This window comes from Gallinula chloropus (assembly GCF_964237585.1).
Source record: "Gallinula chloropus genome assembly, chromosome: 2".
Classification (NCBI taxonomy): Eukaryota; Metazoa; Chordata; class Aves; order Gruiformes; family Rallidae; genus Gallinula; species Gallinula chloropus.
This window is the reverse complement of record NC_140086.1, coordinates 144,240,491-144,255,790: the sequence shown is the minus strand read 5'-3', so window position 1 is coordinate 144,255,790 and position 15,300 is coordinate 144,240,491. Positions and strand designations below refer to the sequence as shown.

General features: G+C 37.5%; 1 protein-coding gene across 1 annotated transcript in view; it reads left to right on the top strand.

Annotated features, from left to right (window-relative positions):
• PIP4K2A (phosphatidylinositol-5-phosphate 4-kinase type 2 alpha) overlaps window positions 1-15,300 on the top strand; it is a 109,697-nt gene that overhangs the window by 81,726 nt on the left and 12,671 nt on the right. Inside the window, exons 5-6 of the mRNA XM_084280581.1 lie at window positions 8,949-9,095; window positions 11,706-11,744. Of these exons, the coding sequence (XP_084136707.1) occupies window positions 8,949-9,095; window positions 11,706-11,744 (186 nt within the window). The remainder of the gene's footprint in view (window positions 1-8,948; window positions 9,096-11,705; window positions 11,745-15,300) is intronic.

Sequence of the window (15,300 nt, the reverse complement as noted above, 5' to 3'; positions counted from 1 at the left end):
CATCTGTATGAAGGTTGAAATATTCTCTCTGTTCTTTGGAGCTGTGAGGAACTGAGGTTATAGTTACACAGTAGGTATACATAAATATTTACAAAAGGAGTAGGAATTTCGCATAGCTTATAAATACTTTGTAAGTCTAAAAATACCAACTCTAGATTGCCTGGTTTTTAATGAACGAAAGGTATAATAGGGGTGCGAATACACCTTAAAGCAGTTGGGTTATTTTCAGGGAACAGAATGGCTAGTCACTTGTTAGGAGTGAAAATAAAGTTAGCTTGGCTGAGTAGCGTTCTATTGCAATATCAGGCATTTTACAAAAGGAACCAAGTTTGGTGCATCACAATTTACTGTAGCGTTACCGCTGTTTAAAAAAAATGAAAAATCAAGAGTAAAGCCAACAAGATCAAATTCCAGGCCTAAGGCTACATACTAGAAATGTGTGAATAACTAAAAGGGAAACAAGCTTGAAGGAATGTCAGGAGAGGTTTCTATAGAAACAGCATATAAGTATATAGCAATTCCAAATTAAAACTGTTGAATTGTAAATAATAGTTCTGACAATTGTAAATTATAGTTACTATTTGGATTTAGGAGTTGTTTTCATTCGTTCACCCTGTCTGATGTGATGCCTTTTTTTTTTAGTGGCAGTCAGGCCTACAACCTCAGACAGATGGTGAACACTTCAGTCTAAACACTGACACTTTCTGTCAACTCATCAGATGAGTCTGACGCTTTTAGTACTGAGTAGGAACACTAGAGATCATTATTTTCTCTTGCAAAGTTAAAAAAAGAAAAAGCCCACCAGTTGTAAGCAAAACGGGGGAATAACGTCTTTCTCTATGCTTAAAGTTGCAAAGCATTTTGTTATTTATGACTAGACTATATGAAGTCCATTGTGCACGGACCAGCCTTCTATCTGCACCAAAAGACAAACTGCCATAGAGCTTGAACCAGCTAAGTTTCCCTGTGTTATGGTAAATTTGAATATATATGACATGTTTGGTTCTTACGCCGTGAATTTCCATGCTAGCCAGCTTCTAACTGCTGTCATGTTTTCTGATGCATACTGTGAAATACTGCTTCCAGTCACATCTTAATGTAATTTGCAGTTGGTTTGGGCTGCTTATATTATTTGTGTACTGTCAGTAGAATGCTTCTTGCTACTCTTCAGGTGTTACTTCAGCTGAACATCATTTACTTTATCAAATGCACTAGAACTGTTATTACGTGTAAATGGGTCAGGCTTTCAAATATTAGAAAAGCTGTTGCTGCATGAGCTCACAGGTGTAGTTTGACCATTTCAAAATGTGGTAAGAATGTTCATGTTAAATACTTAAATAGTATGTGAGAGCAAAATCAAATATTCATTTGAAATACCTCCAAATCTAGTGTAGTTGGGATATAAACCTATGTTTCTGACCCCAAGAGCAGGGCAGGAAAATGGAGTTAAACCCACCTCTGCCTTTGGCATTGTCAAAGGAGAGCTCAGCAAAGTCTTCTAGAAGTGCTTTCCCACAATTTCACCCTGTGTTTAAGGCACAGATAATAAATACCCTGCTTCCTCCTAAAGGAAAACAATTTCAGCATATATTCGAGCTTTGTTTATATGGTTTTTAGATTTATTGTCCTGTGCAAGAAGTTTAATTTGTGAGAAGCTCAGTATGAGCCAGGAATGTGCACTTGCAGCCTAGAAAGCCAACCATATCCTGGGCTGCATCAAAGGCACCGTGACCTGCTGGGAGGGATTCTGACCCTCTTCCCTTGAGAAACCCTCCCTGGAGTACTGCACCCAACATAAGAAGGACATGAACGTGTTGGAGCAAGTCCAGAGGGGGGCCATGAGGAAGATCAGAGGGCTGGAGCATCTCTCCTATGGAGACAGGGTGAGAGAGTTGGGCTTGTTCAGTCTGGAGAAGGCTCTAGGGAGACCTTAGAGCAGCCTGCCAGTACCTACAGGCACCTGCAGGAAAGCTGGAGAGGGACTTTTTATAAGGGCCTGTAGTGACAGGACAGGGGTAACGGCCTTAAACTGAAGGGATACAGATTTAGGTTAGATACTAGGAAGAAATTATTCCCTGTAAAGGGTGGTGAGGCCCTGGCACAGGTTGCCCAGAGAAGCTGTGGCTGCCCCCTCCCTGGCAGTGTTCAAGGCCAGGTTGGATGGGGCTTTGGGCAACCTGGGCCAGTGGAGGGGGGTTGGAACTAGATGGTCTTTATGGTCCTTTCCAACCCAAACTCTTCTATGAGTCTACATAAAATACAAAATATCCTATGGTAGATATAAATATATATGTAGATGTTTTCTAAACTACAAGTATGATTTTCAAGAGCAGAAATCAGTGAGAATTGAGCAAAATTCTTTGGCAGATGTTCTAGTTCCTTGAAATGTCTGATTCAGCCCTGCACCTGAAGAGATAAACTTGCTTTAAACCTTAAGTTGGTGTACAAGTGGAGCTCTGTGCTCTTGGAGAATAGATGTCAGTCAGGATAGAAATTTTAAACTATCAATGAAAGCAATTTGAGTGTCTCAGAAAATCCCAACATCTTACAGTGCTTTCTTTCTTTTTCATTAAAATGTTCTTCAAAAGGGGTTTAATATTCCTTAGTGCTGACACCGAGGTGACTTCTGTAAAGAAAAGAAATTGAGAAACCATCTCAAAGCAGGTGACCAAGAGGAAATTGTTAGCATAGAAACCTTCCAGTATGAGACTACTCATGAGAGGAGTTTTCTATAGGTGTCCTTGTTGACTGCACTTTCTCTTCCCTACACAGGTAATTGTATGCAGAACTGACACCTACTGCACTGCCTGTTTGTCTCCCTGGCAACCAGCAGAAATTGTGAATAGTAGTAAAGGAGAGGGACTGCCCATTTACCAGCAGCAAACAGCGGAGTGATGGGGAAGTGAATGGGAAGAAAGAATAGAATGAGCTAGAAAGTGGAGTTGACAGCATGAAGAAGAAAACAAAAGCAGAAAAAATTCCATGACCTTAACTTCTGGAGAGGAGAAAAATAGGAAAGAAACAGGAGGGCAAATAATAAGGAAAAAAATATAGGCACTAAGGTGAAAAAAGGAGAAATTGCACCAAGAAAGGGATACAGGGCTGCACAGGAATCAAGGAATCGGCATGAGGTTTTGAGTGGAAGGTAGGATAAAACATGAAAATGATAAATAGATTTTAAAGTATGCCAAAAACTATTTTGTCACAGAATTAGTGACAACATAGGCTAGAGAATACCTCAGAAAAGCAAGCGTGGGGACTAGGTATCTAGGAATTTGCACTGAGATGGGCTGAAATCAAGTTGGTAGATTGCTAAAGCTAGAGCCACATTTAAGTTCATGTCCTCTTCCCACCATGTCATTACTTGCAGAGGCTGTCAATGGCTTACATCCGTCCAGTTTCTTCATGAATTGCATGTGCATGTATCGCAAAAAGAAGGGAAAGGGTAGGTAAAAAGGCTGAAGAAAGCAATATACTGTACTATTATTTAAACACAAATGAGCATGAAGAGGGATGCATACCATGTAATGGTGACCCTGACTCTCTGCGTCCCTTAATGTAGTAAGAGGTGAAGATTTATGGGAGGTTTGCAAAGAAATGCAGTTGACAGAAGTCCTTCAAGCCAGTTCCTTGTGCAAGGCAAGGGGCTGCCCAGAACATGCCTTCTCCCCTGTGCTAAGTTAACCAAGCAATAAAACAGCTTTGATATGAAAAACCAGGAGAAGCAGAAAAAGTAGAGATGACCAAGTTCTCATCCAAACTGCGTGTGTTTCACCTGCATCCATGGGCCCACTCGTTCCTATGGGAGAGCTGACCCTGAAAATGGACACTAATTAGTGTGGATGTTAGATGGAATTGCAAAAGCACCATACAACCACCAGGTAGAACTTTTACTGAAAAACACATCCAAAAATCTTCACTGAAAGATGTGAAATTTCATTGGCAAATATCTCACTACAGAAAATGGCAGAATGGACTTGGCTGCACTGGCTCTGTTGAGGCCTGGCTTTCACCAGCAGATGTTTTCTGTATGTTTACTATATTTTTTTATATATATAAGCTATTGATGCACACCGCTTTCAGAAGAAATCAGCACAACCAGTGACTCATTTGATTGTGACAGTACCAAGAATTATGTTCCTGGTAGCAGATCTGCAGCCTAGATAATCACACGTGGTGGTGACCTTTAGATTACGTTGAGCTTTGAAGTAAAATTAACACTGGCCCAAGTCTGAAACAATAGGGAATGTAATGCTGTGAATCACAGGGCTTGTATCTGAGAACATGTAATTTTATTAACGCTTCCTTAAATGTGAAATTACTTTATTAACATGACTTAGTAGAAGAAAACAGCTTTATATGCCTTGAAAATCTAACTTTTTGTTGTATGCTCTAGTTTCGCTAATTAGTCCTTTCAGTGTGTCACATAAGTACCCAGTGGATAATTTTCAATAAAATTGTTAGGCTTTGAGAAAACTGCAATTGGAGTGTTCTGAAATAAGATATAACTCTGGACAACTTCTCGACCTCCTTTTTGGAGAGCGATTCCACATGTCAGTGCACATGCACAAGGTACATTGGTGGAGGGCAAGAAGATTTGAAAAAGAAGTTGAGCCTGAAAAAGCAGTATCGACATCTTGTTCTCCACAGTGTCCAAAATGTTTTTAAATGATTGTATCACTTGACATTCAGATTCTTTATTGAAAGTATCCTGATGATACTCAATATCCCAGTGAACATACAGGCTTGGCACATAAGCGTTTGGCAATTTAAGCATGATTGCCTTATCATGATGTAGGAAATCATAGAAATAATCTATCAAGGGAATGACCATGTTGTGTATTTCTGAATTATTTGCAAAATAGGTCTACCTGTGAGAAAGAGGAACATTGAGTTTCCACATAGAATCGGGATTGCTGTAATTCAGGATTTAATCTTCACTGATGTCAAATCATTCCCCGATGTATTTCTGTGAGGGTTGAGGAGGAATAGAAGAAATGGGAATTTTACCCCATGTTTTTCCTAAAAGAGCCAAAAATGGCACAACTTCTTTGCCAATAAATTATATGCACTGTTATCTCTTAGTCATCCTGATATCACTGGCATTACCATGGGGAAGCAAGAAGCTAAGAATCTTACTTTTCATGTAAAATGAGGTAGGAAAAATTCTCTTCTTATTAAGGAATCTTGAAGCTGTATTTATACAAAAATTAATGATAATATAGGGTCATAAAGAATTTCGTCCTCATTTTCAACATTAAGCATGGGGTTTGAGAGCTCAGAAAATTACAGTGTATTTGGAACTTGTGCTGCACAGCTGATAAAATGTGTCAACATACCAATGCTTACTTTATTTCGTTAATGGTAACGTCCTCATGCTGTGCAGAAGGAGGAAAATTGTATGAAATAACAAGAACTTTTGGGGTGTTTATTACAACACTCTTCAAAAATGTATTTTGTTACTGCATATAAGGACTTGTAAATGTCTAGCCAAGTATTACAGTTTTATTTAGCAAGACTGCTTGATAAAATTGCTTTAATGTTCTTTTTAGAAAGAGTTAACATAAAGGAGTGAAGGTCTTTTCTTTCACTGAAATTTAGTAGTCCTGTTAAGCATGTACCGGCTTATTTTCTAGGCTCACTTTTATTCCAGCTGTGAGTGGGAAACTTCAGGAACTCATTCCTAAAAAGCACCTTGGGGTGACTAAATTGCTACTTCATTTTATCAAGATCGACAAATTGAAAATCTGCCAACCACAGTCACCAGTGCAAGTCCTGCTGGACTCCCACCCAAACAGATGACACGTTTTGCCTCCTCTGTGATGCAGATATGGGGGATTGATAGTTTCAAAGGTAGGAAGTTCTAGACCAACCTTGTAGATGCTGAAAGCAAGTGGCATTCCTCCCTCTTCCCTTTGTCTCCCCATCAGGATAAGAAATGCTGTCATGGAAAACACTGAAATAATTTTAGGAGCTTTTCTTTAAATTGCAGTGGCACGAGGGTCCACAGTCAGCAGCGAGTAGCAAACAACTGCTGCAGTAGATGGTCTGCTCTGAGAAGGTCTCTTAGAAATCTGCAAGACACCCAAGTCCCTTTTTATCGTGTGAAGAGTGGTACTAGTAGAGCTTTTCACGTCCAGTGTTGCACACCAGTAACACTGCCCTTTCAGAAGGCTTGTTGGCAAAATATTGAAATGAAAGAGCAGCTTAGTGAATGGCCAACCCTAGCTTAGAAACAGGACTTCAGGGCTATCATTAATTGCCTTTGTTCCTTGTTCCTTAATACAGAATGGCTGGGGGGGGGGGGGGGGGGGGGTGTGTATCCTGCTTGCCAAAGGATTTATTTTATATTACTACAGTGGGTATGTTGCACATACTCTCTTTAAACGATGTTGGTGTTTTACAGATGGCCAGAAGGGTTAAAATCAGAGTCCTATTAATAGGTGGGGTTTAAGAGATGTTTTAAGTGTCAAGACTGTGACCCTGGCAGCTGAGAGGATGGTCAGGTACTTGAGATGCCTCGCTGCCATTCCCTTCACGTGGCGCAAGCTCACTGTATGTTTTCAGACAAAGTTTCTGTGTCTCAGATTTCCATGTGAAAAATTGGAATAATAGTACTTATTTGAATTAAAAGTCTGTTACTAAGTGCCATGAGATTAGGAATGGCCGGATCCATTAGAGATGAGTGGCCTGAAATTCCATGGCACTAAACTCTCCTTGGAAGCTAGATTCATTTTTATTATTCTTGCAGAACATAATCATCTTAAAGAAGGAATCATTCAGTAAATGTTTTTATAAGAGCAACCCTTCCCGCCTTCCATCAAGCATTAGAGAAGTATTTATCTTTAGGGTATATGCCAAGTACTTGATATTTAAAACAGAATAGTCAATGTAGTTTAACTAATAGGGATTAGTATTTTAAACAAGGTTTCTGTAACCTCAGCATTAATAGTTCTAATTTCAGTTTATGATCAGATCTCTAAAAGAAACTGCTGATGGTCAAAGTGAGCTGTGTGTCCTGTAACATAACTGCTTCGTGAGGATGGTAACAGCCCTGTGATTTAATATCCCCCAGTTCCTGAACTCCAGCTTATAACTTGTGCATCTGTTAAAACATGGTCTTCTCGGGTAGAAGCTGATCAATCTTTGTGCACTGCTCTGGACTGACATTGCTTTTGTGGCCTTTTGCTGTCAAACTTTGTATTTTGAGGCATACAGTTGTATTTCCTTCCTGTGGTTCTGGTTTGCATTCAGTGAGCCTCTGCAGTAGCTTAAGATGTTTTACCCATTCATTGGTGATTTGAGCTCAAAAACACTTTGCTGTGAAGTGGCACAACTGTGTCATGACTACATATTCTCTGTTTCAGGGCATGTAACCTCCAGTAAAGTGTCAGGGCAAACAGAAAGGAGCATTACTGCCCAAACTGTGCCACCAAGATTCAGCGGAGCTCATGTGTTGAGTTATTAGTCAAAATTATTTTCAATTCATAGTCAATGACTTCCATCTTTCTTGTTCATTCCAATTTTTTTTCCTTGCTGGATAAGATTGTTTTCAAGACTCTCAATATTGTTTTTATTTTGCCATTTTAGAGGAAGGGAAGTCTGTACGTGGTATGTGCAGGATGGTATTCCAATATAAAGATAGTGAGGGAAATTCCTTAAAATTAGCAGAGGGGCACAATATTACAAAATCTCTGGGGCTCCAAGAGCTGTCTTCTATTATTTGTTACCAAATGCTACCTACCTTTGTTAAACAATTCAAATGGTATATTTGGTTAACTTGTTCTAAAGTCTCTTGTATTTTAGAATAATGTGTTTCTAATGACCAGGCTGGTCTGCCACAAAAGAAACAGTAACTTCACTATTTAATGGCAGTTTAAAGGCTGAGCTGCTTTAAAACCTGCTTGTTGGTTAGTTTTCATGTTTCCTATTTGGGGCTTGAATTATTAACTTTTCTCCAAGCTTCTCTGTTTGAGACTTGGAAATAATGGAAGAGGAAAAATGGTGAGTCCTTTTCTGGTTTACTTCATTGTAGCTTAACTTTTCCTTGGTTCCACAAAACATGAGTGGATGTGTTTGAGTTGGTTTGAGGGTTGATACAGTATGGGCATTTTTGTTCTAGGAATAAATATTCATTCTCAGTAATTCTCATTGTTAATGTAGTCTGTACTTTTTCTGCTTCCTCCAGTAGTCTTTCCAACAGAAATTTGAACTTTTAGTTGTGATTAAAAAAAACCTCAACAGGTTTCAGGGGCAGGTGGCGAATCTTTTCAAGGTTGATAGCACATTTGTAATGGAATACGGTGACCTTAAGGAAATACAATGATTCATAAATAAAAAAATACAGGGATCTTGCACTTCACTGCTCTACTCTATTGACCCTGAAAATGCAGCCATTGTGTGGGAACTAGCAGAAAGTTGGTAATTGTAAATAATACCCTGTGCTGGTGACAGCAACATAAATGTTCATCGTAATAAACAAATATTGAGAATGGAGAACCGTATATATTAAATGTAATCTGGGACAACAGAGTACAAAATACAGCAGTGTGATGTTTGAATAAATATTTCTATTTTTTGACATCAGTATCAAATATGTGTTTTGTGTCAGGTGTGCTTTATGGACCATAAAAGTGAAAAGGTCTGTCAGATGGAATCTGTTCTTCCTATTAGATTGTCTGTAGAAGTTGAGTTACAAGTTAAAAAGATTATAAGATTATGATTGACAAGATTTTAATTATTGAACACTGATCTAAAAGGAGGATAACCTCCTGATAAAGGAGTTTGGTTTGGAATGATGTTTTTTTAAAGGTTTGCCTCCACACAAATACATTTTGAAGAAATAAAGGTATTGTTTCTGGATATTTTATCTTTAAAAACTTATAAAAGCATATTTATATAGTATGTCTCCATCTTCATTTATGCTTTTTTTTCTTTTGCTCTTGCAGTTTATTGTGGAGTGTCATGGGAATACACTTCTTCCCCAGTTTTTGGGCATGTATCGGCTTACTGTTGATGGAGTTGAAGTATATATGATTGTTACAAGAAATGTGTTCAGCCATCGTTTGTCTGTTTATAGAAAATATGATTTAAAGGTGAGAAATAACTGCTGTTGAAATAACTGACAAAGGAGCTGAAAAATCTCTAAGTGTTAAATTATGATGATGCTTGAATATTGTTCAGAATTTTAATTTAAAATTGTGTTATGCAAGAGGGAGCATTAACTGATTTATTTCCACATTTAGGTTTAGCAAAGCTGAGGGGTGGTTTCATAGAAATTGTACATATTTATTCATATTGTGCATTTAAATAGAGCAATTAAACTGGGTGTTACTGTTAAACACAATTAGTGGTTAAAGGTAAAACCCTTCACACAAGTACAATAATAACTCTGCTTCCTATAGGTTTTTATCAACATTATGGAAAGCTACAGCTGATTGTGCAGAGGGCTTATATAAAATATCTAAATATCATCATCGTTAAAACAAATAAAACGCTACTTACAGAGTACATCACGACTGCAAAAACTTCAGATTTCATTCTAAATTATAAAAGCTATTCAAGAAGAAAAGAGAAGGTTCTTAAGAAAAACCCAAACTTCTGTTGCTTTTATCATAAGGTGTGGCTTAGTTTTTTTTAAGAACATTTATCTGCTAATTGTAATTTTGCCAGTAGTTAATACACAATGCTTACAGCAAATGTCCAAAATACAGTTTTAGTGATAAGGAATTGTATTTTAATTTCCTCCATAAAGTCTCCTCTTAGAAACATACATCTTTCTAATACACTTAATTTCTATGTGTTGAACCACTACCTTTGCACACTTGCTTTAAGATGATTATTTAGCATTCTCTGTTAGGAGGAGTGTAATGCTGCATACTGCACTGTCCGTTGCTACTGTCAAGCATCTACCTATTGGTTGGTTAGATACTTCACTGAATGTGATTTGTAAGAACTGACTTCCAGACTGTCGACAACTGGCTTTTTGGTATTTACTATTGCTGGTAGCAGAGCTTACCTGAAAAAGATTAAATTTATTTTGAGAGAGAGGTCTAGAGCATCATAATGTCTCGATGCATTAAAAAAGGGATGAAAGCAGAACAGAAGGAAACATAATTGATATACAGCATGTTCTTAACATTGGTGTCAACAACTCTTGCTATTATTTACCTCTGTGAATGCTTCTGTACTCTATTGAGCTTGTCCAGCTGGACAGAACTATCTCAAAGATAAACTTCTCTTACAGTTTAAATACTTCAAAAGTTTATATATATTCTCCTTCACTTAGCAGATTTATAGTGACACTGCATTATAAATCACATTTTCTTTATTTTCATTGCTACAGCACCTGCAATTATAGGTTCAGAATCCTTTTACATGCATGAATATTTTTGATGCCAGGTTAGAGCTCACTTGTAGCATGTGTAGGTGCTAAGAAAGAGAACAAAGATTAGAAAAGGAATTGAAAGCTATTCTCCTAACCACTGAGGCATTTTATTAAAATTACTTCAATGTTGAATTTGGCAATCTCCCTAATTTTGACTCTAGTAAATCCACTTCTTTATTCTAGTTTGGTTTTCAGCTGGTATTTTTAAAGCCTAATGGTCTGTTCGAGCAGTCTGTTGGAGCACAGAATACAACATAAAATGTGTATCATCAATAAGTAAAGTGTTGGACTTTTACCAGGCTTTATTACCAGTTAACAATAAAATGCAATGAAATCCCTGCTTGCTGGGCTATACATAATAACTAAGAATACTGTCCCATTTATCTTTTCTCTCCATCCTTTCTAAGTTTTCTAAGTTTCTCTCTGCAAACAGCATAAAAAATGGTATAAAAAGATGTTTGGGAATCCTCATGTTCTTTAAACTACTCTGACTCCATTCCAGCACTTCTTTACACAATGCATGCCTTCCAACAGACAGCAGAGCTAATTTATCCATCTTTCAATGTCCAGTTACCATGTTTGTAGTTACTATTTCTTCTAGTGCTATTATGTGATAAGCAAACACTGGGTACTTGAAGATGTGTTCCTGCTGCAAGATATTTGCAAGGAAATCTCTACAGCTGTTTTTTGGTTGCCTCCAGCTTATTCAGAAGGCACCATATTGCCTAATAGTTTTAAGCTAAAAAAATACTTTTTTAAAAAATATATCAAAAATGTCTCTGGCAAGCACTGTAAATCTTGTGAATCCACGGTTGGTCTCATCTCTTCTTTTGACTTCATGTTGCTGTGAGGTGCTTTGTTCTTGTTTGTACTTTGTGATCTTTTAATATTTTGATGTGTTTATACTGTGTGACATCCTTTTCAATTATGTATAACGTGTCCAGATAGTTATATAGCATAGGCTATTCCGTAACTATACAGCTAAATTGGCACCAAAAGGTGAGAGGAAACTGAACTTCCAGGATGACAGTCTTAAAATGAGGATGAGATGTGAGGAAGAAGCTCCAGCAGTCAGGAGGACAATAGATGGTAGAGCGTTTGAGGATTTAATCCATCTTTTTTCTCTCATGATACATCTTCTTCAAGTGATTGCAGCAGTTCAGCAGCCCTGGGCATTCTATGTACTGTATCACCTTTCTTTAAAACAGCTCTCAAGTTCAGAAGGGTTCAGTTCATCAGCTTTTTGACCTGTTATCGTAACATTTTCAAATTAGTTTCTGACATATGCACATTTTTAGATCCATTTTTTCTGTTTCAGGGCTCTACTGTGGCTCGAGAAGCCAGTGACAAAGAAAAGGTATGGTGCATTTCTGTTTCTTTTTCAGTTATCTAATCTGCTAGCTAGTCTCAGGACAAACTTAACCAGTGCTGTTCTGCCCCTTTTCCTTGTTTTCTGTCATATTCTCCCCTCTTGAGTTCTACCTTATTCCCTCCTTTATCTTTCCTCTATTTCCTGCAGACCTTTGAATAGTGGTTTGCAATGGTGTTGAGATTTCAGAGGTAAGTGAGCCAATCCTTTACCTCCTCCTTTTCCTTTTTTCTCTTCTCTTCTTAGTTTCTTCGGGGCCTGCCCTGTGGTAGGAACGCATCAGAACTTTCTTCTCTTCCCTTCTGCTTCTTCATCTTCTTTCTCTTGCTCTTTAATATTGAGATTTATGGATACTCCATGTCAGTTAATGCAATGATGTGTCATGGCACCACTTTTAAAGTGAATGCAAAGATGAACCAAACCTTGAATTGTGAGAATCTTTGGGTATGTAAAGCTCATACAAATGGGCAAACAACTGACAGACTTTGATGTACATGAAGCTGTAATGGGAGACAATCCCTCAAATTCTGGGCTGAAATTTTGTTCTGAAAGGAAATTGATCACTTTGTTTTTCTCTGTCTCCAACTCAGTTCACTTGGAAAATCTAATGCTCTCAAAATCAACATTTCTCTGATGTTTTAGTCAAATAGCCTGATGGCACTTTAAGAGAGGTTTGGCAAGAGATTCTACAGATAATTGAAGGTGGAGCATAGTCTCCATCATCTAGGACTCTTAGATTTCCAAATTTCAGTCAAGTCTAGGAGCCCATGCCCCTCATTTTCTAAATTTTTCCAAGCACATTCCTTCTGAATTATCATAAGATCATTCAGCAATTCACTTAAAAGACTTCACTTTATGTTGTCCCCAAATTCCATTCAGATCATTTGTTTTTCTCCCAAGCATTAGTTTTGCCATACCTGCCTCTCTTAAGTCTTCTACAGATAACGCAGCTGCAGTAAGGAGTAAGGAACATGCAGTAGCTGTCAGTCCTGCAGTTCTTGCTGCATGAAAGACTCTGCAAAGTTGTTTTTCTACTTTTTCCTAAGGTATGACCAAACAATTCTTCTTCCAGCATTAGGCAACTGCCATGTCCCAAATGCCAACTGCATTTACAGTAGTCAGCATTAGCTCTTTTGCTCTACCAGGCCTTCAAGATCATGTCTTGAATGGTCTCCATTCTTTTCTTGAGGTCTGTTTTTGTTCTTCCTTAGTAGAACAACTCTAGTGTTTTTAAAGCGGAGGGATTAACCTTTGAGTCTTAGAAATGATACCTAGTGTCATTGAAAACCTCTGCCTGGTAGTACTGAAATAATCTCATAGAAATGAGGAGGGCAAATTATTTGGGTGGGACTGCTTCAGGTTGCATTGTTAATGCTTGAACTGGAAAGGTAAAATTTAACAATGTTACATATAATCAGCGAAAGAGGGGGTGATACTTTACAGGTACATAGTGCAGTGGTTCTGAGCAGTTTTAGGAACATGTCTCATAATAATAAATAATAGTACACACGTACTGCCATTCATAGGTTGAGTGAGACCCTCAAAGGAACCATGCCTTAAATTTTGTTCCCATGTAAGTTCATGGCAGAGTTACTCTTGAACGTGATTATAGCTAAGTTGAAACAAAATTTGTGTTGTTTTGTATAACTGTATACAACAGTTATTCTCTAAATTTCATGTGAAATCGTAACTTCAATATGGCAAATAGCAAAAATTCCCAACAACTTCAACACGTCTAGAGCCTCCCTTTTTGAGTACCTCTATGAAAAAAATATGGAAATTAAAAAAAGGGTCCCCAAACTTCTCCTCTTATTTTAAATCTCACACCTTTTTTCTTTTTTTTTTTTTTTTAAGGAAGTAGATTTCTTAGAGACAGAGCTACACAGCTTATTGATCTTGCAAGCAGATGATCTGGGGCTGTTAGGACAGCCTCCTGCTACTCATCATTCCCCTCAAATGCCAATGCAGTGCAGCAGCAAAGTCACAAGCTTCCCCTTCTAAGAAAGTGGATTAATTGTGTAGACTTCTAAGTTCATAGAAGGAACAGCATTTTACAAACACCTTAAGAAACACCTTTAGGGGTTCAAGCAAGGGAAAAATACTGGTTTGCTTATTACATGTTTTTTGTCTAAGTATGTGAGTCTGCTGTTTGATTTGAAAGGGTCACAAGGATACAATGCCCCATGTCTGTGTTGTAGATGTTCAGAACGTTCATCGTCACTGCAATCTGAATTGCCTACAATAGGCACTAGAGCTGCAGTGGTTTGTCACTATAATGACTCGTGTTTTGATAAATAAAGCTTAAATATAAAGGGTGGTTGTTTATAGGAATAGACAAGGAAAGTTTGGGTTTGAAACTGAGCAGTGTTAAAGACCTACTATTGTGAGAGGTATCTCCACATGATCGCTATGTAAATGGCCTGTGATTCCTAACTGGGAAGTGAAAGGCCTGCAGCATGATTTTCACTTCCATTTTCTCTTAAGTAGCTTTCTCTGTTTCAGACTTAATGTTCTTTTCTGTGGGAATCTCAAGCCAAATCTTAAGGATGTTAAAATGCCTGAAAAATTTTTATCTTGAAAAGGGGGGAGGGTATTTTTAGCACATACTCTGAAGAAATTTTGGCATCTCCTGTGCTAGAAGAAATTGCTCTGAATAATTAAACAAAACCAGACAGTCTCAAATACTTAGCTGGTGTAGTAACTTATTAGCTAATTTTTAGCCGGAGGGAAGTTAAATCATCAATTTATTAATATCACCCTGAAATGACATTAATAATAATAAATTCCAATTAATGACAGTGCTATTTAATTACTTATTATAAAGGCATCCACTACTATTCACTTCTGAAAAACAGAAAAGTAATAAAAGACAGAAGGCTTTTGGTGCTAACATACAGAGCTAAAATGGCTGGCAGGGCTGGAGTTTTTAAATGGGCTTGTAAGTAATTCATATTTAATTTCAAAAGCCAATATTCAAATAATCAAATGGTTTCCAGAACACTGAGCATGCTATGTTAGCTGCCTTTAAAGCTGCAGAAGCCAGAAAACAGACGAGTGAGTCTTTTGGCTGCATTCTAATGGAGGCTGCAAATTTTAGGTGAATTACTTTGAAACAGCAAAGTTGGCTAAAATGGTGATGTTCTTGAGGCTCTTTCCTATGGAGTTACTCTTTTGTTAATTAATAAATAAAAGGCGGCCAATTATGCAGAAAGATCATAAAATAAGAACTTGGATTTAAAAGTCTTTTTCTACTTTACTTTTGTAGTGTAAAAATAGGTATTAGTGTTCAAATATTTTTAATCAAATTTTTAGGAGGAAGAGCTGGCTGCAGTGACTCTTCTGTCCTGCTTTCAGTTTATCTTCTGTTTGACTGTCTTCAACTGTTTAATATCCTAACATATTGATGATAAGCTCTGAAACTGTCATTTCAATATTTTGAGATAATTAGTGCAGAGACAAGCTCCATCTCTTAGATTTCACCTTAACACACAATTCCTTTCATTTGCATAATAAGTGATATTTTTTAATAATAAAGGCATCACTT